This window comes from Hirundo rustica, chromosome Z, assembly GCF_015227805.2.
Source record: "Hirundo rustica isolate bHirRus1 chromosome Z, bHirRus1.pri.v3, whole genome shotgun sequence".
NCBI lineage: Eukaryota > Metazoa > Chordata > Aves > Passeriformes > Hirundinidae > Hirundo > Hirundo rustica.
Window position 1 is genome coordinate 20,259,305 of NC_053488.1, and position 24,753 is coordinate 20,284,057.

The 24,753-nt window shown below is 42.6% G+C and overlaps 1 protein-coding gene across 5 annotated transcripts in view; it reads left to right on the forward strand.

Moving 5' to 3' along the window:
• The window catches only part of PDZD2 (PDZ domain containing 2), a 204,817-nt gene extending 181,004 nt beyond the window's left edge, over positions 1 to 23,813 (forward strand). For 3 of the 5 annotated variants that reach the window (XM_040089765.2, XM_040089768.2, XM_040089769.2), the window contains 10 exons: positions 662 to 765; positions 1,521 to 1,689; positions 2,789 to 3,579; positions 4,737 to 4,881; positions 6,922 to 10,501; positions 11,138 to 11,255; positions 14,300 to 14,401; positions 16,483 to 16,753; positions 18,646 to 18,780; positions 19,752 to 23,813. In XM_040089765.2, the coding sequence (XP_039945699.1) occupies positions 662 to 765; positions 1,521 to 1,689; positions 2,789 to 3,579; positions 4,737 to 4,881; positions 6,922 to 10,501; positions 11,138 to 11,255; positions 14,300 to 14,401; positions 16,483 to 16,753; positions 18,646 to 18,780; positions 19,752 to 19,918 (5,582 nt within the window). In that variant the 3' untranslated portion in view covers positions 19,919 to 23,813. The remainder of the gene's footprint in view (positions 1 to 661; positions 766 to 1,520; positions 1,690 to 2,788; positions 3,580 to 4,736; positions 4,882 to 6,921; positions 10,502 to 11,137; positions 11,256 to 14,299; positions 14,402 to 16,482; positions 16,754 to 18,645; positions 18,781 to 19,751) is intronic. The other 2 variants (XM_040089767.2, XM_040089766.2) reach the window with 2 other exon arrangements.
• The last annotated feature ends 940 nt before the right edge of the window (positions 23,814 to 24,753 follow it).

The following is a 24,753-nucleotide window of genomic DNA, read 5'->3' on the forward strand; positions in this document are numbered from 1 at the left end:
CCGTGGGGAAAGAACAGGAGGGATCTACTCCATCTATGTATGCTTGCCCCTAATGGCAAAAAAACCCCACAAAGTATTGTGACCGTTTGAAAAAGTCCAGTTGTTGCATACTGGACTATATGTTTTAACACCATTTTGATCTTTAAAGTCGTGTCAAAATATGTGCTCTGGCATCTCTGTGATATGTTTGAACTCCAGCACTTCCTGAAGTCTGGCAGATGAAAGCAAACTTTTTGCAATGGCAGAGCGGCCAGTAAGGTGATGTTCAGACAGAAATGTTAGATTTGTTATGATCCCCTTTTTATGTGTGTCAGCTAAGATTTGCTTTGAAGTTGACCTTGCCAGTGGCTGCTAATTTGTCTTCTGAGGTTGCCCCTAGTCAGCAGCGTGTTCCAACCAGGTGGAGGAGACCATCTTCTGCTCTTCTCTTGTTCATAGCACTGCCCTGGGCCTGGCTGGTGTAACATGTCTCAGTGTTAACGTTACATCTGATCTGAGGGAGGGCTTGTGAAATGCTGAGTAAATCTTGCTTTAGGATAGCCATTCAGATAATAAATAAGTGGGACTAAACACAGCCACCAGCTCAGAAGATAAATAAGAAGGTTTGGTTACATGGACCACAACTTTAATTTTTGGCATCTAACTAGTCTGTGTTTAACAGGAGCTGTGCAAAAAAGTCCATCTCCTAGTGTGAAGGCCAAACAAGGAGAGACCTCATCTCCCCTCAGCTGGACTATGAAACGCTTCTTGGAGCCAGCAAACCGGGTAAAAGGATTAGATGCAATAAAAATAGAGCCTGCTTCAAATTCAGCTTCACTGAAGCTCTTACTTGGTCAAGGTGTTCAAAACCAAACCGGCATGCTCATTTTCTGTCACATGGGCCCCATAAAAGGGTTTGTTTCTTGTTACACGTTTAATTTGTGACAGCAGCAAGCTCCTGTTTGTCGGCGTGACTGTAGCCTTTGGGAGTGATGTGCAGAGCATGGCAGAGAAGGCTGTGGGGTCCCACCTCTTGCCACCTCCGAGGCACTTTTGCTCCGTGGGATACAGATGAAGATAGCAAGACAGACCTGAGCCTGTGGGCAGAAGGCTGAAACTAAGTTCCTCTACATAGTCATTGCAGTGGAAAAATCTGTTTTTCCTGGTAAAGGCAAGGAAGCTGTAGACACTGTGTCTGGAGCTACAAAGCCTTCCCTTCTCTCAGTGTAGATGTGTATAAAGGGAACTGCAAAAGTGAATAGTTTCATCCCTTGTTTCTGCACTAAACCATACCTGTAAAGCAGTGGGATTTGGAATCCTTTTTTGTTTATTGTATTGGCTAAAAACGTGTTGATGCGCAGTGTTTGGACATCCAGTTTCAGCAGTTTGGCTCTCCATATACTGACAAGTCCTCTATTTCAAAAGCTTGCTTTAAGCTTCCTTTATTGACATAGAAATATGAGTGGTCTGTATGGCGGTCACATGCAGGCAGGGGCTTTGTGCATTGAGGACAGCTGGTCACCAGCGTCCTTTCTCTTCAGCAGGGATCTGTCAGCTCTGAGGCAGAGCTTTCCCAGTACTTCTCCCATGATGGTACGAGCCATCTCCCCTTCTCTGATGCTGCACCTGGCTTGTGTGATGAAGAGCAGCTCCGTCAGAAGAACAGGAACAGTTGGCTGGACGATGGCGCTCTTCTCCCTGGCAGCCTGAGTAAGTGATGCAAATGTATCTGGTCATTGGACTAGTGGGCGAGAGTCACTGAGTGCTGGGCTCCTCTGCAGGAGAGCTGTGGTGGTCCCTGTGCTGGTAAGAAATGCCAGGCAGTGTAGTGCAAGCCGGTGTTGATCACATGAAGTTTTGGAATTTACAAGAATCCACAGAAATGCCTGTTTCCATGATACTTTGTTCAAAACACTGTTCTGATAGTGTGAAAATTACTTTGATTAGTTTGGATGAAACTGGATTGACAGCACTGCAGAGTTTTCAGGTTTTTTTCGAATGACTGATCATCTTATTTATTACATTTATCAAAAGTATTCATAGCTATCTCAGAAACTTTGAGAGGGTCAATATATGTGTAAAAACAAACAAACGTGCAATTTTACGTCAGATATTTTGCATGTGTGTCTTTCTCCCCATAGTAACTGACTGAAAGAACCTTGTGTGTCTTTACATGCACCTGATCACAAATTCAGTGGATGTATTTTTTTCTTCCGTTCCTGTGTTTCTCAAGTAATTTCTTTGTCTAAGTTATTTAATGTTTAAAAACATTTTTACATTTCTAACTAGCCACCAAGAGAAGCAAAACAAAATAACTTCCTACAAAGTAAGATGCAGACCTTTCTAAGGAGAATATAGAAAGGGTTCTTGGGTTTGTAACTTGCTAGTTCAAAATTGATTGTCGTGTGGTTCAGTCTTTGTTCAGCTCTCTGTGAGCTAATGCAGGAGACCTAAGCTTAGATTTAACAAAAATATGAAAGAAAATGTTGTTTAAACTAAAATACACATTTGAATTTGCATCCTTTCTTCTTTGAGTCATAGTCATAATTTAGAAATAAACTGAAAATAGAACTAGACGTGCCAATGAAACAACTTTGGGATGGGAACCATAAATTATGGTGCTATCTGCAGTACTCTTGATGTATACTGTAGTTAGAGGGAGGACATGAAAAGCCTGCTTTTTTGCTTTGTGAAGAAGAGTTAAACTTCCTCTGCAAACAGAGCCACATGTATTCTGCTGTAGTGAGATGCATAGTGTTAAAAATCATCTGTAAGTACAGTTAAAGTATAACTTTTTTTTTTTCCCTAGCTTCTAGAGATGCAGGAGTGACAAAAGCAAATGGTTTGGCTTCTCCAGCTACTGGGAGATCGTCTGGCCATCACAACAAGCACACGGAGTCTGTCCGGCCCGGCATTCTCAGTGACAGTCCCAAATCTGCCCGCAGCCCCTTTCACCGACAGAGGAGGGTTGTTTTCTATGATGGTGACGCCAGTGATGATGATGAAAGCTCCCACTTGCACAGAAGCCAGAGGGCCAAGAGCCAGGAGGATGCCGGCATTGTCATTACAACCTCGTCTGTAGAAATCGATGATGAGAGCCAGGACAGTGAGTCATTGAGATACAGTGGCATGGAGACATCTTCCCCTGTCTTCAGCAACTCTGTGGAGTCTGCAGATAGCACGCTGGAGCAAATTGAATCTCCTTTTTTCCCCATCATAGCGTTTGATTACTCAAGTGTGCCTGAAGTTCGTCTTGGCAGCCTGAGTTTGAGGGAGCTCCGGGAAGCACAACTTGAATCCAAGAGATCGCCAAAACTTGAGCACAGAGCAGTCACCAGAGTGAAAAGTATGATGAGCACTGAGTGCCGAAGCCTTCAGAGACACAGGACGGAGGAGCACGGCTCTTACAACAAGCCTGTTGCCAGGATGCTCCCTCACAGCAAGAAGTGTGAAGCACCTGATGCAGTTGGCCAGGGTCAGGTTGAAATTGTCACTCTGGTTCGCAATGAGCACGAGTCATTTGGCCTGGATTTGGAAATCCAAGCCATGCCCTTAAAGGTTGTTGTCACAGGGATGCGGCCAGGTGGACCAGCAGAAATGGTAATTTGTAATTTGAGTTGCCTTATCGGGATGTGCTTTCCTGTTGTGGAGATGATTATTGTTATTATTAAGCAGGTGGTCTGTTGATAGTAAGTGCAACTGAGGTGTTTGTCCACTGGGCAAAATGTCACATCCCATGTTCTTCTGGAGCTGCTGCTAAATAAAATGTTTCTGATTCAGAAGTGCGCTCACGCTAATTCAAAACTAAGAGAGGCAGGATGCAAATCCACTGAGGGGGTCTCATCCCCCCTTGAAATTGCAATTTTGAGGGAATGTAATTTTTGTATTTATTTTCTAACTATGGGCAAAGACAAAATAAGTTAATCCTGATCACAGAGGATGGTGGTAATAAATTTATATTATGCTTTACTATTTTATATGCACATGCCCCTGTATTACAGGGATCTGGAACAAAGAGGCTTTAGGTGCTGGCCAGATTTGCCAGGAGCTACAGTAATACCAGTAACAGATTGCTCTTCTGTGTCTTATACATGACTATACCAGTAGGGATACGTACTTGATGCTGGTGTGGAATTGCTAGATGCAGAAGTGCAGAAAGAAGAGTAATACTCTAGTGTACAAACCTGGCTGTAGCATTTTTAATCTTATTAGCAGCCACTAGTGTAAGAGGGGACATGGCATAGCAGTTTGAATAGGACTGTGAGATCTAGGGATTTGGGGATTGTTCCTGCCTTTTTCTCAGATTTATTTTGCAGTATTTAGAAACAAGCCTGTACCTTAAGAGCTCAGTTCATGTCTTCACTGGTTTAAGAGACTTCCACCTGAGAAGTAGTTTATGCATGGAATTAAAAAATGGCACTCAGTGTTCTAGTCCTGAAGAGGCTAGGCCTGATCTATCCCATTTTCATTAAACTAAGGGGGCTATGTCCTCCATCCTGATACTCATCTCCCAGAGAAACCAGCAGATCTTTTGACCTTCCTGTTTTAGACTGATCTTTAATTCTCCTCCTGGCAGAAACACAGTCTGTTCTTTATTTATGTGCTGGCAAACTGACAGCAGGGGTACCTGTGCTCTGCAGTGACGTGAAATAGGGGATGTTGCTCGTAAGCTATTAGTTGCTTCCCTGCAATCTTTGCCTCTGTGGCAGGGCTTCTGATGTGTCTTTATAATTTCCTTAAATCTCTCTTTGCATCAGGGATCAATGGGCAAGATGGCTGTAGGAGACGAGATTACCACCATCAACAGCATCCCTGTCAGCAAGATGATGTATGAGGAAATCTGCTTGCTTATGCAGTGTCTTCCCACATCCGTAACCCTGGAGATCCAGAAGGCAGCATCAGGTGAGGAAGTAGTTTTGCTTTTGTACCATTTATTCTGGATAACTGTGAAAAAAATGCCCTTGGCCTTGCTGGGCCAGACCTTCTGCTGTCATAGCTTTCTGCATGGATTCAGAGAAGAGGACAGGGGGACATTGTGTCTGCATTGGTGAGCCAAGCAAAGCACTTCATCACCAAACCAGACTTCAGGGTCCTCTCCAGCACCATGATAAGGAGTGAAAACCTACTCCTGTGTGAGGCATTCAAAGCTCCCACATAGAGTAGGTCCCTCCTACCAATGTTCGCAGAGGTCTGAGTCATTTGATGCAGTCCTGGAGCTAAAATGGCAGCGACTTTTGTCCTGATAACTCATTTTATTGCTGTGCATGTTCATTAAATATACTGGCCTCTTATAATCAAGCCTTTCTACCTCTATTAAATCTGAAGTTTGAGTAATGTTTATATGAATGGACAATAAGATACTAAAAGCCTCTTTCTTTTCTTACCTTTTATGTGTCAGAATTCTCTAAAGTGCAGGAAGATGAAGCAGAAAACTAAAATCTTATCAAAATGATTATTTGAATGTTTCATTACAGAAAGTTTTCTAGTGTCAGTTGAAACACTTGATACCTTCTTGCTTTCTGCTCAGGGCTGATTTATGCTGCTACAGCAATATATGAATCCCCACAGACTGTACAAATTATGTGGTGTGGAAATGAGTGTTTGAAAAAGAAAAGCATACTTTTCAAATTCAGGAAGAACATAATATTTTGCTTTGTTCTAGCTTATGATCTTCTTTATGTACCTATTAATACCTGGGAACCTAAAATGCTTCCAGATGCTTGACTTCCAGTTGTTCTTTAAGGAATTCCAGGCTTGGCAGGATCTTGTTCTTGTTTCCTTAGATTGCTGTGTCTTTTCAAACCAATAGCATTGGGGCAAGGACACATTCCCAGTGCTTTGTAAGGCACTTCACCCTTCCCCTTGTCCTATCCCGCTGGCAAAAAAGGTGGCTTCTTCAGCATGTGATCCACCATGCTAAAGCAGGGGAGTACTTCAAATTATAACCTGACTGCTTCAGATTGCCCTCCTGAGGTTTTTTTCTGTTGACTCCAGGAGGAATCACCACTTCTTAGCATGGATACCTAAGTTAAGTCATGTTGATAATCCTGAAGGTCTGTGTGAGAAGTACAGAGATGTGCAGGCAACTTTGAATGAGCAGGAAAGAATGTTGACGCTGTGAATAACTTCTCCTTCTCCCTATACTTTCTGGGCCCAATGTGATAGTAACTGGCCTTCTGGGAGACAGTTTGAATGGGGATGCATGTCTCAGAAGCAGTGTAGAGAAGTGCAATCTGCTACGTAGGGTGAAGTGCTGGAAATTGAAGATGTGGAGAAAAGGGTGAGCAGGAATGTGTCAGAGTGCAGCAGTGACAGGGAGCTCAGTGTGCTGCCCAGGAGTGGGTTAAACATATACTGGAAGCAAGGAGAGGTCTGTGCCAGAAATGCAGTAAAGCCCATGTGCTTAATGTGTGCATAAGGTCACCCATGCGTGTCACATTGAACACCTGCAAAAGTGCTGAGGGGTCAGAGCCAAGTTATTTATGCACAGGCTGTCACTGTGTTACCTGGTCACCTTTGTTATGTCAGGGCTTTCTGTGCTCCCCAGCATCTCTATTGGAGACTTCAGAGATGAAGCGCTGAGAAGCAGCGCTGCTCAGCATGACTTACTGCATGCTGACACTTTGGTAGTCGGCTGCTTGACTGCTGCAGTTTCAAAGATGAGAGTTAGACAGATCATGACTACTCACCTTGGATAAGTGGATTGCTCCCTTCGGTGCACTACTCAAATACACATGGTTATGATTAATTTGAGTTGTTGTAAACATCATTACAGAAGAGAAGGAGTGCAGATCAAAATCAAAACATGGAGTCTATGTGGGTGTCTATTTTTGTAATAAAACCTGGAGTTTTCTATATCGCTTCTTATATTTGACAGGATTTTGTCTTTTTTTTTTTTTTTTTTTTTTTTTTTTTTTTTTTTTTGTGTCAATCGTGCTGCAGCTGTCAGCAGATTTACAAACCTCATCCTGTCTCCAGGGGTAGACACTCAAAATCAGGCCAATGTCAACAGCTTCCTCACAACGGAGGAAGAACAGAGTTCTGGGAAGCAAGAAAAAGCAGGTCTGCAAGCTGCTGTCGGCGACTGCATGGTGGAGAGAGCAACACTGCCGCCTGATGCCGTGAGCAGGGACGTGCACAGGGGTCCCCCGAAGGGCAGCCGTGAGGAGGACTGCGTGGCCATCCCTGTCACTGACATCGATGACCTGCTCAGCCAGATGGGTGCCCCTGAGAGCAGGGCCTCGCGCACCCCATCACGCGCAGAAAGTCCCCTCCGAGACGAGTACACCACGATGTGCTGCTGTGGCACTGATGAAGGCTGCCCTGAGTCTGAGCCACGAGCACCCAAGCAGGAGCTGCTGGAGAAAACTGTGAATTGTGGAGCTAATGCACAAGGGGTTTTGGGACTGTCTGTGTTGGATTCCATCAACACAGGCAAACTTTTTACTGTGAATAAAAACTCTTTAAATAACTATTCTAGGAATTTTAGCAGTTTAAATGAGGATGAGTTGCCTGCAGCAAACTCTGTGGAAAGTAAGAAAAGTGACCCATTTCCAAAGTCAATGTATGGGGCTGCTGAGGATTCCCACTCGGACGCAGAGTCCCTCACAGAAGCCTTTGACAGTGCTAGTGAGGTGTTGCTTGGGCAATGTGCTGCTGCTAATGCCCCTGCAGGCTGTACTGTAACAGAGTCAGATGAGGAGCAAATTGAGATTTGTTGCATGAACGACGAGCTGCAGCAGCCTGCACAGGGGCAGCATCTCACCTCTGGAACAAGTTCATCCTCATTGTCCCAGCTGCACCCTTACAGTGGCAAAGTTTTGGAGAATGAGGGCTGTGCAATGTGTGGGTCACTGGAGACAAGCATCAACAAACTAGGTTTGGAAGATAGTGGTGGACTCACTCCATGTCCTTCACAGTGTCCAAATGTGTCCTCTGCATCCTTGTGTTCTCCCTCCTCAGTTCTTCTGCCAGAAGAAGACATCCTAAAGAATTCAGTCAGTATCCCTGAAGTTTACTCTTTCTGTAACAATGGTGCCTTACGTACAGAAGAACAGATGGATTTGGGGAACAGTAATGAAAATAAGAAATGTTGTGAATCCATTGAAGAAAAAGGGTCTCTGCACTGCAAAAAACCAAGCTTTTGCTCTGCTAGAAATGTCAATGTCTTGGAGAACAGCTTGCTTGAGAAAGAAGGATGTAATGATGAGCAGAGAGCCAAATCTGAAAGTGAAATGGCAGCTGATGACTGTAATCATGCTGCTAATTATTGCTTGCTGAAGAAAGAAACCAACAGTTTGTCCACCTTGTCTAAAACAGACAGCAGTCATGTGAATGCATTGTCAACAAGAGGAATATCACTCAGGTCACCCTTTCCCACTAGATCTAAAGATCCAAAGGCTAATGTGACTCATGAATTGCCAGGAAAAAATGAGAAAACTAACTCTGTGACTTCAGGAAGGACTTCAAATGGAAAAGTCCAAAGCTCAGGCACAAATCACTGCAAAGGAGCTGCAGTACCGCACAGCCCATCCTCACAGAAAAAATCCTGTCAGGAGTCTAAGGCAATGGCACAAAAAAGTATAATGGACACCCTTTTAAATAATCAGAAATCTAAAACTGGACCAAAGCTAAAAGGGTTCACCATCAAAAGCAAAGCAAAGACAAATTCAGATTCTTCTGGCATTACTCCTACCAAAGTCAATGGGGCTGATCAGAAAAGGGCTTCTGTTTCTCCTCAACTGTCCCCCAAACTCCTGGGAAAGAAAACACCATTGTCCCGTAACTCACCTACAAACTCAGATCCTGGAAAAAGCATTTCAGCAGCCTCAAAGACTCTGAAATCAGAGCTAGAAAATAAACCATCTCTGGTAATTTCTGAAGATTCGCTTCTGCCTCTCCTAAATGGCAACAGCAGTCCAACTACAAGTAGTGAAATGAAATGTGGCTGTGGGGAGCTGTCATGGGGAAAGCCAAAAGAGAAGCAAGTTTCCATGCAGGCTGTGGTGTATCAGCATAAGGATGCTAAGGTGGATGATTTCAGAGCCAGAGACAGTCAGTCCATAGTCACTTCACCTCCTCAGGGGATACCAAAAGCTGAATATGTGAAAGGGAGGACTGATAACCCTGGAAGAGATCTGAACACGAACAAAAATGTCTGTAGTGCAGATAACCTTAGGCAATTAGATCTGCAAAATGTAGGAATGTCTACTGGAGCCTGCTCTTCTTCATTTGGGTCCCCCTCAGTTCAGCAGGAGCAGCTGGAAGGGCAGGAGATCCAACGTACTTTCATCGAGGTGAAACTTTCTTCCTCATCATCCCCTTCGTCCTCCTCTTCTGCCTCGTCCTCACCAGCATCATTTTTGCGGCTGCCATTGCTGGAGAAAACAGAAGAGGCGAATGCAGAAGTGCCTCAGCCGACTGAGGAGATGGGGACCATGCAGTTTTTCTCTAGAGGAGATACTGCTGGAGACAGACGTCTGTGTGGCTTGTCAAAATCTGTGACGAGGACCTACTCAATGCCATCCCAGTTATCAGGTCACCTGAGGGAGGACTGCCATGTTGCAGAGGTTCACCCTGTGCAAGGACCCCAGGGCCAAACTGCAGAGGAGAAATACCCACAGGCGGCCATGGGGATGGTTCATTTGCATCTGACTAACAACCAGAGTGGAAAGGAGCAGGTGTACCCCTCTAAAAGTGCCCAGAAGGTCCATGATACGTCCCCCTCAGCCAGTGACATCAGCTACCCCACTGCTGATAAACTGAGAAGCTTCAGGCGGAATTACTATTACTATGAGCTGAACTGGCCACATGAGCCAATTTCATCCTTCTCTGTCAAACAGAGGATCAAATCCTTTGAAAACCTGGCAAATTTTGACCGGCCCATTGTGAAGGCCATTGATATATGCTCGACTGCAAGGTTGCCCCTTGCCAGGAGGTCATGTGGCGGGTTGGCCACCACATCCAGCTCTGCTGAGGTGCCATGGGCACTGCAGCGCAGCTTGAGCTCCTATGGTGGCAGCCCCAGCCCAGCCAACGCCATGGCCAAGTCTCCCCATGGCAAAGAGCCCATGTGTGTGACCCAGGGTGGCAAAGGGGACGGAAAGCCCCAGAGGAGTGAGGAGGGTGGCGTTGGGGCAGACGTGGCCGCCTTCCCCATGTCGGCCTCACAGGTGCGCCGCAGCCGGGGCCTGGGGCGGCTGCCGCTGTCCCGCTCCAGGCTGCGGGAGCTGAGGGCCCTCAGTATGCCCGATCTGGACAAGCTGTGTGGAGACAGCTTCTCAGAGCCCCCGCAGCCCACCTGCTTCAAGACAGAGCTGGAAATCACGCCCCGCAGAGCCCTTGGGATGCCTGCCCAGAGCAGGGCAGCTCCCCCAGCCCGCTGCAGCCCCACGGAGCTGGGTGCGATGGGACTGGGAGCCTGCAGCCCCCGGAACAGCAGCTCAGGGACACCGGGATCTGCCTCGGATGATGACATGCCCCATGGCAGCTCTCTGGATGGGGAAAACAGCTGGTCTATCAGGTTAGTGTCAGCTTTGCTATTTTTGTTTCATCCCTACCCATGGCAAAGCTTTCACCGTGCTGCAGATCTGCCTCAAAGCACGTTTCCACTGTGGCGCCAGCCTGCCGTCCCCTCACAGTCTGGGGGTGGCATTCATGACCTTGATGCCTTGGAGCTGCCATGCTGCTGTGTCTTGGCTTCAGTAGAGGATTAAATATTTTATCCTGCAAAGGCGAGGCTCCTTTTCTGTAGCCCCTCTGGCTGGTTTTGGTCAGTTTTTTGGCTATGTTGCAGCACAGCAGTAGTGATGGAGAGGAGGCTGCACAGCACTGGCTGCCAGCACAGCCTGTGGTGACAAACGAGCTTGTTGTCCTGCCAGAAGCAGTCTTCAGATGTAGTTGTCTCCTATTAACGTCTGTTGCTAAAACCATTAGGGAAGGATGAGGGGAACAGAACAGAGACTGACTTTCCAAGTTATTCTTAAATGATCTTTTCTGCCCCTTAGACTTCTCCCAGCATACACCATTTCTTACTAGTTTTCCAAAGTCCTTTGTCATTTATCCTAATACACTAATACAGCCTACACTATATACGTGAAACGTATCTCTACAAATCAGGGAAATACAGAGCTTTTCTGTCTTTTTATGTTTATTTTAGCTTGGATCAGCTGCTCATCTCAAGCCTGGACCAGCAAAAACTACAATCTGTTTTGTCAGTGGTAGTACCAAAATGTGAGGTTGCTGCTATGCTCCAAGAAGTCAAAGCACAAATAAAGGTAAAAGCCACAAGATAAAACTGGGTTATTGGTGGATTTTTGAGGGTTTTCTTAAGGGTAGATAAAATCTTTTCCAAACTGTTTCAGGCATCCTCCAGTAGTAGTAGTAGTCATGGGACAGGCTATTACTATCAACTGCAGTTGATGTTGATTTTACTATTACTGGTTTTTACATGCCTGCAGTAAACCTATGATAAATTTGAATGGATTTTTGTATAAGGAAGTTCAAAAGCAGTTGTGAGTCACAATACATAGACCTGTTTTAAGTGGAAAAATATTCCTCCATCTGGGCTCCCCAGTAACTGCACATCAGAATTTAGTTTTTCACCAGCCATTTGGGTCAGACACAGTTTCCCCACCATGCAGGGGAAGCTCTGCTCCTCTTTGTGCCTGGTGCCTTTTCCTAGAAGCTGCAATCAGAAATTGAATTTATTTTGTTCAATGCTGAACTTAAACACCAGAATGCAGCTGCTGAAGGGTTTATAAGAGACTCCTGTGACCTTTTTGCTCTCTTCTGTGGAAACTGGTTGTTGCATCAAGATAACTTGCTTTATTATCTAGGTGTTTGAAGCAGGCTTCCAAAGTGAAATGCCAGCCAGGACATTACTTCCCTGCTTTTGGTGTTTCTGTTTGTGGCGTACATCCACATCCTTTTTAAATCAGAACAGAAGTTGATAAAATAATGACAGTGCTGGAAGGGAAACTGCCATCTGGTCTGCATAACTGCTGGCTGAGCTGCACCTAGAGTGTTCTTAAGTTTTGTTCACAAAGATTGCAATTTCAAACATAGAACAGGCTGGGGGGAAAAGGACGTCCCCAAAATATCCAGCTTTATCTCCTTCTAGGGGGCAGCTTAGCTAAAGCACACAAGTCTCAAAAGCTTGGTGAGCCAAGAGGGCTAGCTAAGTTTACTGATAAAATTAGGATTGGATTGCATAACTGGACAGAGATAATTAAGTGTTCTCTAAAGTATTTTGCATGTCGTCTTGGAGAGATTATTTCTTTATGCCACTTTTCAAAGCCTGAGAGCTCAAATATTTATAAAGCTGAATGCTTTTTGGAATGCACTCCTGGTCTGCATAGTTTCTTATCCATATTTAAGCCCAGTGTGGCACATACTCTGGAAAATGTTATGCTATTCAAATGGTGGGTTTTGAATAGGACAGTTCTTCATAATTATCCAGTTGCTGAAAAATGAGACGGACTGCTTGATCTGGACTGAGAGCTTCCCTGGGAAGAGTTTGTCACCATCCTTTGCTCTAAACAGTTCTGAATTTTATTGCTAGCATTTAATAAATGCTACTAATATTAATTTTAAAATGAGCACTTTATTTAGGTCTCTTTGACTGGTATCTTTGGCTAACAGTCTAAACACAGGTGATCACTGGAGGCCTTGTGTGTCCTTTGTGTGTCCAAGTAAAGCAGTAAGTATCCACAGCTGGGTCTCTGCTCAATATTACGTGTGCTGGCAAGGACCAGCTTTGAAGGCTGGGGACGGAGGGAATGATACTTGGGAATGAGAAGCCAGTATCCAGACTGTGCTGTTGACTGACCCAGCACACATGATCCTTGGATACCTCTTAACAGCTGAACTTCTGACTTTCTTCCTTCCTTCTCTGGTGTAAGCAAATTGAGATATTGAGGGTTGGAAACAGCCTGATCTTTTGAAGAAAAATGGTCGCTATAGTGCTTAACAAAAGATATGTGTATGTTTCCGTTACTTGAAAATGGGCTAGCCTAGTTACTTAACCGATTTTATTATTTCTAGCCAGACCTAAAGCTGTTCTCACATGAGTACAGGTGAGCCAGGTCTTAGCCTTTACAAAATACTGTGGACAAAGATGTTCTGCCCTCACTGTTCCTCTCTCCTTGAATACTGATGGATCAGTGATGCGGAGCAGGGTGACATCAGTTTCTGACATTGCCTCTGTGTATTGAACGGTTGCCTCTAGTGTAGGAAATCTTCCATAGACACTATTTGGCAGAGAAACATGCAGTGAGACCAAGAATTTGACTGTTGTTTCACCACAAACTCAGATAATCTGTGGCTTCCTGTGCCATCTGAAACAAAAGACAAATGCTGATTTAATATGTTGAGTTTAGTGAACTAAATACATCATTTAACGCTAAATAGATTAAGAAATTGGTTTCTAATTATTTGCTGTTACTTTTAGTATTGGCAGTTTCTTGGAATAACTGCTGTTAGATGGGATCCCAAGGAAAAGCTGAGAAGCCTGTTTTCTACTCCCCAAATCTGATGTGCTGCCCCACAGATAGGTATTATGTGCCTCTCCCCTGAATTCATTTCTACATGTCCCTTTACAACACAAAATGTGGTCTCTGTGACAGTGTCAGACTTGTTGGATGCAAGCCTGCGCCAATCCTTTTCCTGTGCAGGATGCTCCCATTTCTACAACAGCACAGCTTAGTCCTGTTTAGCTCACTAACAGGCTCCTTACTTTCATCTGCCAAGTGAAAGACTTTTTTCTGCTGTCCCATGTGATCTTCCCAAGCTTCAGTAATGTAGCCACTGCCCCTTGCAGGAGTGTCCAGCCTTGCTGAAAAGAGGTTGATGCAACTGCCATGCATTACATCTATGTTACTCTTTCAAGGAAGAAGAAATTGGATAAAAAATGTGTTAGTAATTCCCTGAAGAGTACAGTGCTTGGTCCAGAAAGGTGTATGGGAATATTGAATTTTGACTGCAAAATGTTGTACAGTGTTTGAAAACTGACTACAACTTGTAAAAATTAGGCTGCCCAAGGTTTCATGCCATTTCCTATCCTAATTTTGACTTTTGCTTGCTAGCCTTGAACTGACTGAAGAAACTCTTCTTGCCACATGGGTTCTCCTAGATGGCTGCTTCATTGTGTAACACAAAGTGAAATGCACTTAATATCTCTGTTTTAATTCCTTGAGTTGGCTCTTTTCACCTGCCATAATCTGCAGGTACTGGGAATTTGTCATTTATGTGGGTACTTGGTCTTGATCTTTGGTTTTTTGTTTCTTCTTCCCCTTCCTGTGCACCTCTATTTTTCTGCTAGAGCAAAGAAGACACATACTTTGTAGTCTTGCACAAAGAAGAAGGAGCTGGCCTGGGATTTAGTGTTGCTGGAGGAATAGACTTGGAACAGAAATCAGTCACAGTAAGTGATGGCTGCAAGTCATTTTTCTACAAAGCTCACTTTAAAGTAGGCTGGTGATTAGATCAAGTGCTCATTTACCAAGACTCACTGCAAGTCATTCACAGTGTCTCTCAAAAGCAGCAGCTTACCATCTGCTGCTAAAATCAGAGTGTCTGGGAAATGTAATTTTTATTATTGGAGATGGATAACAATTATGCTTTCAGGCTTTAAAAATCTGTTACTGGATGGGATGGGCTAGATCTAAATCCTATGCATGTAAATAAAATTCTGCATGCAGCTGCAGTGCATACAGCCTTTTAGGGGATACTTTTCATTTCCAGCCCTTGAAAGGAAACTCAGTGCAGCAAAGTTTTTGAAGGATTTTTCAGTTCCCAAGACTGATTGTTGCAGACCTTAGCAAACATTATGGATTTCACAACACAAGTTTGTTTTGAGTTGGTAAGACGTGTGGGTGGTCAGTAAATGAGAGTTGTTGTCTGGTCAGGTTTTTTTTAAGTCTTAAGCAGCATTCTGAACCAAAGATAGTGTCCTATTAAGATACTGGTGTGTATAAAATGACTGTTCAAAAACAGATCAGTAAGACAGAAAAATCCAAGAAAACTGGTGTCCTGTGTGATGGTTTCTTTAACACAAAATATGCATTTAAATTCTGCCCTGAAAGAGGGAGATCCATTAAATGCTGAGGTTGGAAGAAGGGTATGTCCCCAGAGAGTTCCTTACAGAGTTCCTTACCTAGACACTGTGACTCTCCCTAAAAAATAAGATCTCTGAATTCTGTTAGCCAGGGAACCAAAGGAGTGTCAGTTCTTGCTCTTTCCTGATGCTTTTTGTTCAGCGTGTAAAGGGATATTATTAATGTTCTTGACTCACTGGAATTCTGGGTCCCGGCTAGATTTAGGATTGCCACTGGGTGCTGAGCTGTTTAGATGGGCTGTTATATCCACACTTGGGTGCAGAAATGGAAATGCTAAGTGAGCTTCAAGGTAGGTGAGCAATTGAGGGAAGGCAGCAGATTTTTTGGACGTGACCCCTATATTCCACTTGCATTTGCATGCCTACATCTGTTACTGAGGCTGTTATTCCAGCTTTGAATGCCCAGTTAGACTGGCTGGAAATTTATCTCATTGGATCTCAGTGGGGTTGTAGCAGGTGCCCATCTCAGCACGGCCCTACAGTGAGATGGAACAGGAGCCACAAGGCTTCTGATGCCTTGATGCTGGTCTGGGTATTGGGATAAATTCCTAAAGATAAAGCCGTGCAGAGCTGTGTCCACAGATTTACTGCCTTGAACATTTGCTGTCAGACCTAGTACTGTCTCCATGGGAAACCATATTCTGGCTGCTAAAATTAGAGTGCCAGATAGGCAAGTCCTTAAATACTGGGACTTGAGTTTTTTAGTCAGTTCCTTTTTGTAAATGACACACATCTAAACTTGCTGGAAGTTTTCTCAAAGTTTAATCCACCCTCAATAGTGTATTTTTTTTCTCTAAAAAATGCATTTCAAGCTGCTAAGTCATCCCTTTCCATCTATTTGCATGATATTTGATCAGCCAGATTGAGGCAAACAATTAAATACTTGTACAGCTGCGGTAAGTCAGAGCTCTTTAGTGCACAGATGTTCAGAAACGTGCATTTGAAAACAGCATAGGATGCATGTCCTGGTCAGGGGGAACTGGGGGAGTGGGTGCTGCACACCACAGTGTTCTTGGTGATTGCTGTGGCACGGATGTATATTTAACCTCTGTGTCACTTGAAATACGTTAATTGAAGACCTTTGAGGAGTTTAGTGAAAGCATAAGTGATTTGTGATATTACATTTCCTAGCTGGTTTTGGTTATCTTTGTCTTAGAAATGATTGTGCTATGAAAGCATCTTTTTTTCTCTGAATTTGCCTATCCCCAAATGGAGCTATGTCTAGGGTGTTGGAGGGTGTTTACTGGAGCAAATGCTGTGTGCTTGATAGCCAGGCAGTGGGCAGTGGCTGCAAATTTTGGTAGAGTGTCTCTGTTCATCTTGGCCTGTAGAATGTGTGGTGTGTGGTCATGAGGTTAAAACACCCCTGTTAAAAACCTTTCTTGTAGGTTCACAGAGTATTTTCAAAGGGAGTGGCATCTCAAGAAGGGACTATCCGTCGAGGAGATCTTGTTCTGTCAATCAATGGCAAATCTCTGGCAAGCTCTGTCCATGGGGATGTCCTGAATACTCTTCATCACGCAAGGCTGTACAAATATGCAGTCATTGTCATCCAGAAGGAAAAAGACAAAACAAACAATTCTTCCAGACTCGAGATATCAGCTGCTGGCAGAAAATGCATGGGGTCTGGAAAGGATGTTTCCATGGAAATAGGAACAGGTATGATCTTTGTCCAAGAACAGTTGGAAGGATTCCTTTGCGGAGCAGACTGAAGGGAAAAGTGTCCATGTGTTTTAGATTAAAAGCATCTGTGCCTTATGTGATTGAAGGGAGAAGATGAAATTACCTTTAAATTGTATTTGTTCTCTTTGGAACTTAAATACAGTTTGGGGTTTGATTGTTTTGGGGTTTTTTTAATTATTAAGACCTAATTTAGGGCCAAATACAATTTCTACTTAGGTAAGTGGTCCCTCATAGTCTTCCAATCCAGGATAAACTCCTTATAAATAATAACAGTAGTCATGGCAAGAAAAAAAAAAACAACCAGAAATAGTTTTTAAAAAAATTTAAAAGCTCAAAGAAAACCTCATGCCCTGCAGTTTTTTAAGTGTAGGGGCTGAGCTTGTTCTTTGTAAAAGCAGATTTCATACTCTTTCTACTAGAAACATAGAAAAAAATATTTTTATGTTGCAGTAAATGGAAGTAAGCTTATTGAAATTGGCCATCCCATAGGAAAGTAGGGACAAATGGTTTAAGTGGAAATTTATTAATGAAATATTAGGTTCCTGTTTGGCAACAAGACAGCATTTTGGTGTAAAGGCTGCACCTTTTGAGTTAGGAAGAGATCTATGAAATTTTTTTGCGATTTAAGACCCAAACCCCTTCAGCACCAATCTGGATGGTGTTTCTTGGGAACAGAGGATGACCAGGGGCTTCCCTTGCCCTCCAGGGCAACACCAGGTTCAGCTCTGTCCACCCCAAAACCAGGACATGGTGCTGCCACTCAATTATTTTTAATCTGTTGCGTGTAATCATTACTGTTCTCCTGGGGATTTTTTTCTGTAGCAGTTTCTTTTGTTTTATACTTACACTGTGTTTTATGATATGACTGTGTAACACAGCTTAAACAAAAGGGGGAAAAAAAAAAAGTCACTCTGTTAATTAATGGATCAGCCTTTCTGGAATTGCTCCCATGGATATAATCTATGTAATTACTTCAGAATCCCTCTCTGCCCTAAACTCCCTACATCCTGCATCCTGAGAAATGCAGAATATCTGCTGGGTCCAGGCACTAGGGGGCAACATTAACTCATAAACAAAATGGTGTTGGGTTATTCAGAACATCTTTTCACCCTTCTGGGCAAAGGACATCTCCAGATGTTTTAGATAACATTTAAAGTTATCTAAGATAGCAGTAGCAGTAATTTGTGATAACACAGACTGGATAATTATTACATTCACACAAGGCAAAGAGGATCCTGTTTTCCAAAACTGCAGATTTATTTCCTCCTCAGCAAAATCATGTTTTAAGTCAGTAATATTGCAATATTGCACTTCAGAAATACCTGCTATGTAGGAGGCATGGTACAACTACAGTTAATTATAATTAAATACATAGAAAGGAGACCAGAAACAAATTTTCACCCTAGTAAGCGATTATAGATTTTTGCTTAAGAGAATGGAATATGTTTACTTAATGAAGCATTTAATTCATTCCTGTTACTTAAAACGATGTGGTTCATCGAATAAGCAAAGCGAGCAAATGAAAGAAAAATAAATGCTCTCCACTCCCTGTTTTTGTATTTTTTCACTTATTTTGTTGATGTTTAGAGTATTTGCTAGCTATAATTTTGCCCAAAAAATGATGTCTTGGTGGGTTTTTGTTGAACATGTAAAATGAAAATGTCCTTGTGTGTAAATTCATTTTGTACTGTCTTCCATTCACAGCTACAATAGAATACATTCACTTCTGAGAAACTCGGTGGCATGTCCTAGTCTGAGTAACTGAACTCTGAATTGTCCTGTCACTGCAGCAAAAGCAAAAACAACCGAACACAACATGCAATTTACTGTTATCTGCATAATAAGATGCTGTGTATTTTCAATTGCAGATCCAAACCTGGACATGAATGATGTCATCTGCATTGAATTATTGAAAACCTCTGCTGGTTTGGGATTCAGTCTGGATGGTGGAAAAGCTTCCATTGCTGGAGATAAGCCCTTGCTTGTAAAAAGAATATTTAAAGGTAGTACATGCATGTAGTGGATGTTATCCCAGTGTTTCTTTTGTCTCTGCATTGTACAGATATTTCAGTTACTGTACTCAGCATTTTTTTGAAGCAAGGATGGGTTTTGTGGCTCTCATTTATTACCACTTACCAAAGTGGTCATTAAAAGAAAAAATACTCCCAGGAATGGCTAGGGGTTGTATCTGCTAGTTAATATGGAGTAATCTGTTTTACTAAGTATGGGTCTGTCGCATACTTAGTGCAGGCATTAGACTACAGCAGTGATTTATTCCCTTGTCAAGATAAAAAGTCAAACAGGTCTTTACTGAAGTGCTTATCAGTTTGTGTGTGTGTGCACGCAGGTGTTTTTCTCCTCTTTAGAAAGTGCTCCTTATGGTAAAGGGCATGTTTAATTTTTGAGCTCATTCATTTACATCTGTACATACAGCCCTTTTCCCCTCCCTGTGATGGCTCATGTTAGTTTATCACTACAGAAAACATACTTTCATCAGCAGTGAAAGGTATGCTTCTCTCTAGAAGCTGTGAATGATGTTTGTCCAAAGTTTGCTATCAGTGTTTGATTCATTCATCCCAGGGTCTACAGTCAACTGCGTTTTCTGGTTATTAACCTGTTAAAATTGAGAAAATACATCCATGCTACATACAGCCTTCATTATTATTTTATCAATCAGGTTTTCTTACAGCTACGGAGATAATGTTTGGTATATTTCATACGCTTATGTTCTTTCCTTCAAAACCAGACATGTTTTCTGAGAACAAGACTTTATCCTAGCTAAAGTAACCTTTTCTGTGAGATGCAGCATGGAGTATCTCGCTAGAGCTGAAGTGAACTTGTATTGAGCTAAGTGACTTGTATTGAAACTGTTACAGTTGGGAAAAAATGTTTATTTCAACCCAGTGGAAAGCAGATTTTTGTGGACTCGCTTCTTTTTCTTTTAATGCTGACTTTTCCCCCTTTTTGCTTCTAGGTGGTGCTGCAGAACAATCTGGAAACATAGAAACTGGAGATGAAATTCTTGCTGTTAGTGGGAAGTCATTAATTGGGCTCATGCATTACGATGCCTGGAACATCATTAAATCCGTGCCAGAGGGGCCTGTTCAGTTGCTAATCAGAAAACACAGAACTGCAGTATGATGGAAGCACTACATCTAATCACACTTGCTGAGACAAACCATTTAAAACTGTCTAAAAGCTGTCTTTGTTTATAAAGCCACACAGAAGTGTCTTAATGCTTTACAGAGAGGTGCTAAGAGCCTTGGAGAACCATTGAGCAAGCATGTGATGAGCTTCAAAAATCTCACCTAATGATTGGGGATGAAGGAAGCCAAAAGTTAGGGACAATTTTTTATTATGTGGCAGTTTTATTGTAACTTCAGGACCTCTCCTGGGTTTGATTTAAAGTATTTTGACTGAGATAAATAACACTGTGCCTATCCCTGATATTTTTAGTATCTGCAGAGTGTTGGTAGTGGAACTTGTTGGTTGCCATCCTGTTGACAAGGGTGGGTTTTAGACTGTACTATATCTCTTAGCTGTAATAAGACTTTAGGACACTTCCTTAGGGTCTGATCCTTTTTTTTGTTGTAATAAGAGAATGTCTGGAACAATCTCACTTTATTCTTCTAAGTGCAGTTTTGCTAAAAGTGCATGACAAAAGAGTATAATTTTGCACAACTTGTATTCCTAAAATACAAGCATTTTATTGCAAAGCTGAAAAATCCTCTTAAAACTAAAGAACTAACTCAGCATCCACCACAAGTGAATCTACTTCTAGGTGCAACTTGTATCTGAAAGCACTTGGCATTAATGTGGTAGAAATCTGTAAGAAAATCAGGTCCAAGTAATAGGTGATTGTCCACCAAGGTGTATACTGAGTTGTTAGCTGTGATTAAAATGGGGGCGATAAAAAATTAAGGTCTGAATTTTCAAATTTAGGCTTATGATGTTAGGCACCTTTAAAAAATATATATATTTTTAAAAGGGGGATAATTTCAAGTGCTGAGCACTTACAGATCCCACAGACTTCAGTGACCACTAAGAACGTCTGCAAGTTGGGCTGCTTTTGTCTTCAAGAGGTTTAAGGCTGCCCAGTTTGAAAGACTCAAGCTGAAAAGTGGTGATCTAAAACTGGGGATTATAACAGATTAAATCTGAGCTGGCCATACTTGTGGTGGCTTTTAATTGGTCTTCTTTGTTTTCTCCTGTCCAGTATTTATTTTTGCTTGTGTGAGAGTGGGTTGAGGACGTGTGTGTGGATGTTGCAAGTACACCCAAATGCATCAGGATTGGGCTGTGACTGAGGGTTCTGGGTGGTGAAACTGAAAACTGTTCATGTAGATGGGAAAACCCATGATGTTGGGTACAGCAAAAGGGAAAGGATTGCAATGCCACAGGAGCTTAGTTTGGATTTTCTCACCTCTACTCACAGAAGAGCTATCAGTAGCAGGCCATGCTGCTTAGTCTGCTGTGCTGGGAGGAGAGTGTATGGGTGCAAGAGATTAGACTCTGTTACTTCTCTTCCTACATCTGGGATAGCTTAACAACATAACATACATACAGGAGGAAATGGGCCAGTGTCCTTATCAGCTGAGAACAAGTTGTTTGTTCCACAGTGCTCAGGTTGTTCATCACATTAGGCTGGAGACTGCTTGCAGCCAGCATGCCCAGGGTGAAGAGATCTTGAACTGGAAACAGTCCAAATCCAAAGTGCTGCCTCTGTTTCCAGTGAGCCAAGACACTGTGTAGCTGTTACAAAAAGGTCTGGGCTTGTCACTTGGCCCTTCCCCAAGATCATACTGTAGTTCGGTTTATTTACGTTTATTCAGCAGTGCTAGAAGCAATTGCTTCCAGGGTAGTGGAGCACTCACTTGGGTTCATCTCACTTACAAGTTCATTAGGCTGCAGCTCACGATGAGCAGAAGAAAATTCAGTTCTGCGCGGCAACCTGAGACCAGATGAACAGAAGAGCTGTGCAATATTTACCTGAAAATTAATAAATAGGTTTAATTCTTTCTCAATGATGTATTAACGTGTGAATCCAGGGAGAGATGCAGCTTTTGGTTACAGGAAAGGCAATACTGTACATAGTTCTACAGCTCCTTTGCCTGCAGGATTTCTGCTGACACTAATTCAGGTTCAGTGCTGTGAGATGACTGTGGAGTTGGGTCCCCTGTGAACCCAAAGCTCAGACATTCTGTCAGGACTGGTCCTTGCCTCTGATCACCTCCATGGTGGGAGAGGCTTCAGGAGGACGCAGCTTTTAGGGCTGGAGGACCATACTGAGATTCCAGGCCTGTGATGGGATAGAAGAGGTTACCCCTGCATATTTGCTAAAAAACAGGGCAATAATAATTAGGCAATGACAACTGAATGGTGAGGCCGTGTTCAGGAATGACCAAAATCTGACTGTAATAGAGTGTATAATAGATACATAAAATGCATGTGGAATTTAATGCAGCGTAGTGAATGCATACCTGTATACGTATAATACGTGCAAGTGCAGTACTGACTTTTTGCTACTTCAATGTGGTAAATCACAGTTGTGTTTTAGGAAATGGCATTTTTTTCAGTCCACAGTCTAGAATTCCAGAGATTCCATCACAGGGAGGCATACGTCTCCCTCACTCCTAAACCAGAGTGAGCTCAAAGGTAAAGTCTTCATTTTGTAGATTAAAGTTAATTTGAGGTGTCTTAAGACAATACGTGGTGGATATTTTCAGATGCTTATTTGCAGGTACTGTTCATTGTGAGTGATTTAGAAGGCTTTTTTTTCAGTAATCAGATACTGTTCAGTATTTTATTTTACATGCACGTAGATAAGTGTTGGCTGAGTAACAGCAAGCAGAAATGGGGATTTTTGTGTGTGATTCAGTAGTGGCTATAATTTAAAAGATAGGTTTAATGTTTTAAATCTGATAATAGTTACTATGGGTAGAACACTACTCTACTAACATTAGAGCAAGCAAAAGAATTGTATTTAACCCTGGTTTGTTTGGGGTTTTTTTTTCTGATCCTGAAAATACCTTTTTTTTTTTTTTTTTTTTTTTTTTCCTCTTGTGAAAGAACATCTTTACTGATGTAGGTATGATTACAGTAGCATTTCCTGACATCTCTCTTGGGGTGACATTCCCTGAAAAAGCTCCAGGATTTTTTTTAAAGCAGTATGGGTGTCTGCTTCATTACAGGCAAGATGGGTAGACCAAGCAGATGTAGTAAACTTTTGGTTACACACCTGACAAAGTAAATGTTATTTTTCAGAGATCCTGGCCACACTGAAATGATGGAGGACGTTGCATTAGTTCATCAGTATTCAGTAGGATCGCAACCGTTTTTGGCCTTGCTGTTTGCATATTGGTCCCCATGGTGATTTCTTCACCCTGCTGGAGTGTTGGCCAAAATCTAGGAGAGCAGAGACTTGGCAGCTGCATCCTAGAAGACCAAAAAATCAAGATGAAATTATGCACTTCTTCACCAGGGAGCTGAAGGCATTCCAGACAAGGGGAGTTTGCTCTTAGATGGAGAAGGTTAAGGGCTTTGGTGCATCCAGGCTCAGAGCAGCTGAAAGTGCACATCATGGATATGAGAGCAGTGAGATGTTGCCATTGCATATTCTGCAACCTTTTGTACCTGGAAGCTGTTTCTAGCTTCTGTAGGGACTGCATCTGTATTGAAAACTCCGAGATTAGGGAGGGAAAAACATTTGATCATTTTCTTGCTAAAAATAATAATAGAACAGATAGGTATTAAGAAACTGTTAAGTGATTCTTATTTCCTAATGACCCTCACTTAAAATTAACCCTGGTAAGTGTTCTGCAGTGGTTCTTGTCAAATCCTGAAGGAAGTGTTCCCAGATGGGAGTGTTTACCTGTTTCTATGTTTAGGTTATGTAAATGTACAAGTGAAAATATTGATGAAGAGTAGACTAGCTCATGAGAAAAATGGGGATCCCACTGTAGGTAGATTGTGTGTTAGTCTGATACACTTATTGTATGATATTGTATATTTACACTTTTATTTATATAAATAAAACTTCTTTTAATGAAAACTGTTTAATATGCCTTGTATATTATAAACAGTCAGTGCAATAACATGAAATAGATTGTACTTTTTTTTTCTTTTTTTTTTTTTTTGTCTCTTCTGTGTCAATCTGTATTGCCATAAACTGTTTTGTTTGGGTTTTTTAGTGATTTTGAAAATAAATGGTATCCTTAGTACTCCTCTAGATATTTAATTCTGTTATGCCAGTCTGTCTGGTCCACAGTTGGAACTGGCATCACAGGGACAAGGATGTCAGGGAGAGCAGTCAAAGGCTTTGTGTAAATGCTGTCCAGGTGTGCATCTAAGCTAGAACTATTACAGCGCCCTCTTAAAAACTGCCATTCAGTGTGAAGAGGACTCAGGCATTTAATAAGTGGTATGAGGTGTTTTATAAAACCTGCTTCAGTATCTTGGTTTTTCCTGTCCCTGTTCTGGGAAAATGTGGAGTTTTCATCAAAGCAGCAGTCCTTAGAGGATGCTACCTATAAACTACCTCCTGCCCAGACCCTGGGTTGTAAAGGAATGGATTGTATGTGTAGAGAATGATTTTATACAGCTCGTCCTAACCTGATATTTGTTCTAGTTTCCCACCTACTCTGGGGATAAAATTCCCATCAAAGCCACAGTGAACTGGTGAAACAGGCTGGGCTGAAGACTCTGTGGATGGAGTAGAGCTGAAGTGGAGCTTATAGGGGGAGATGGAGAGCACAGCCTCCGAACTGGGGAGGTTTGCAATCAAGTGGACCACTCTTTTAGACATGTGTTACTTCACAGTCAGTACACAGCAGAACAAAGCAAGCCTTCCTCATGGAAAGATGAGCCAGGCCAGAAAGCTCTCCTCTCACCTGCTCTGATGTGTGGAATGCCAGAGATGCCCAAAACTGTACGCAGCCTGGCGGTACACAGACAGGTCAGCTGGTGGCTTTGGGGAA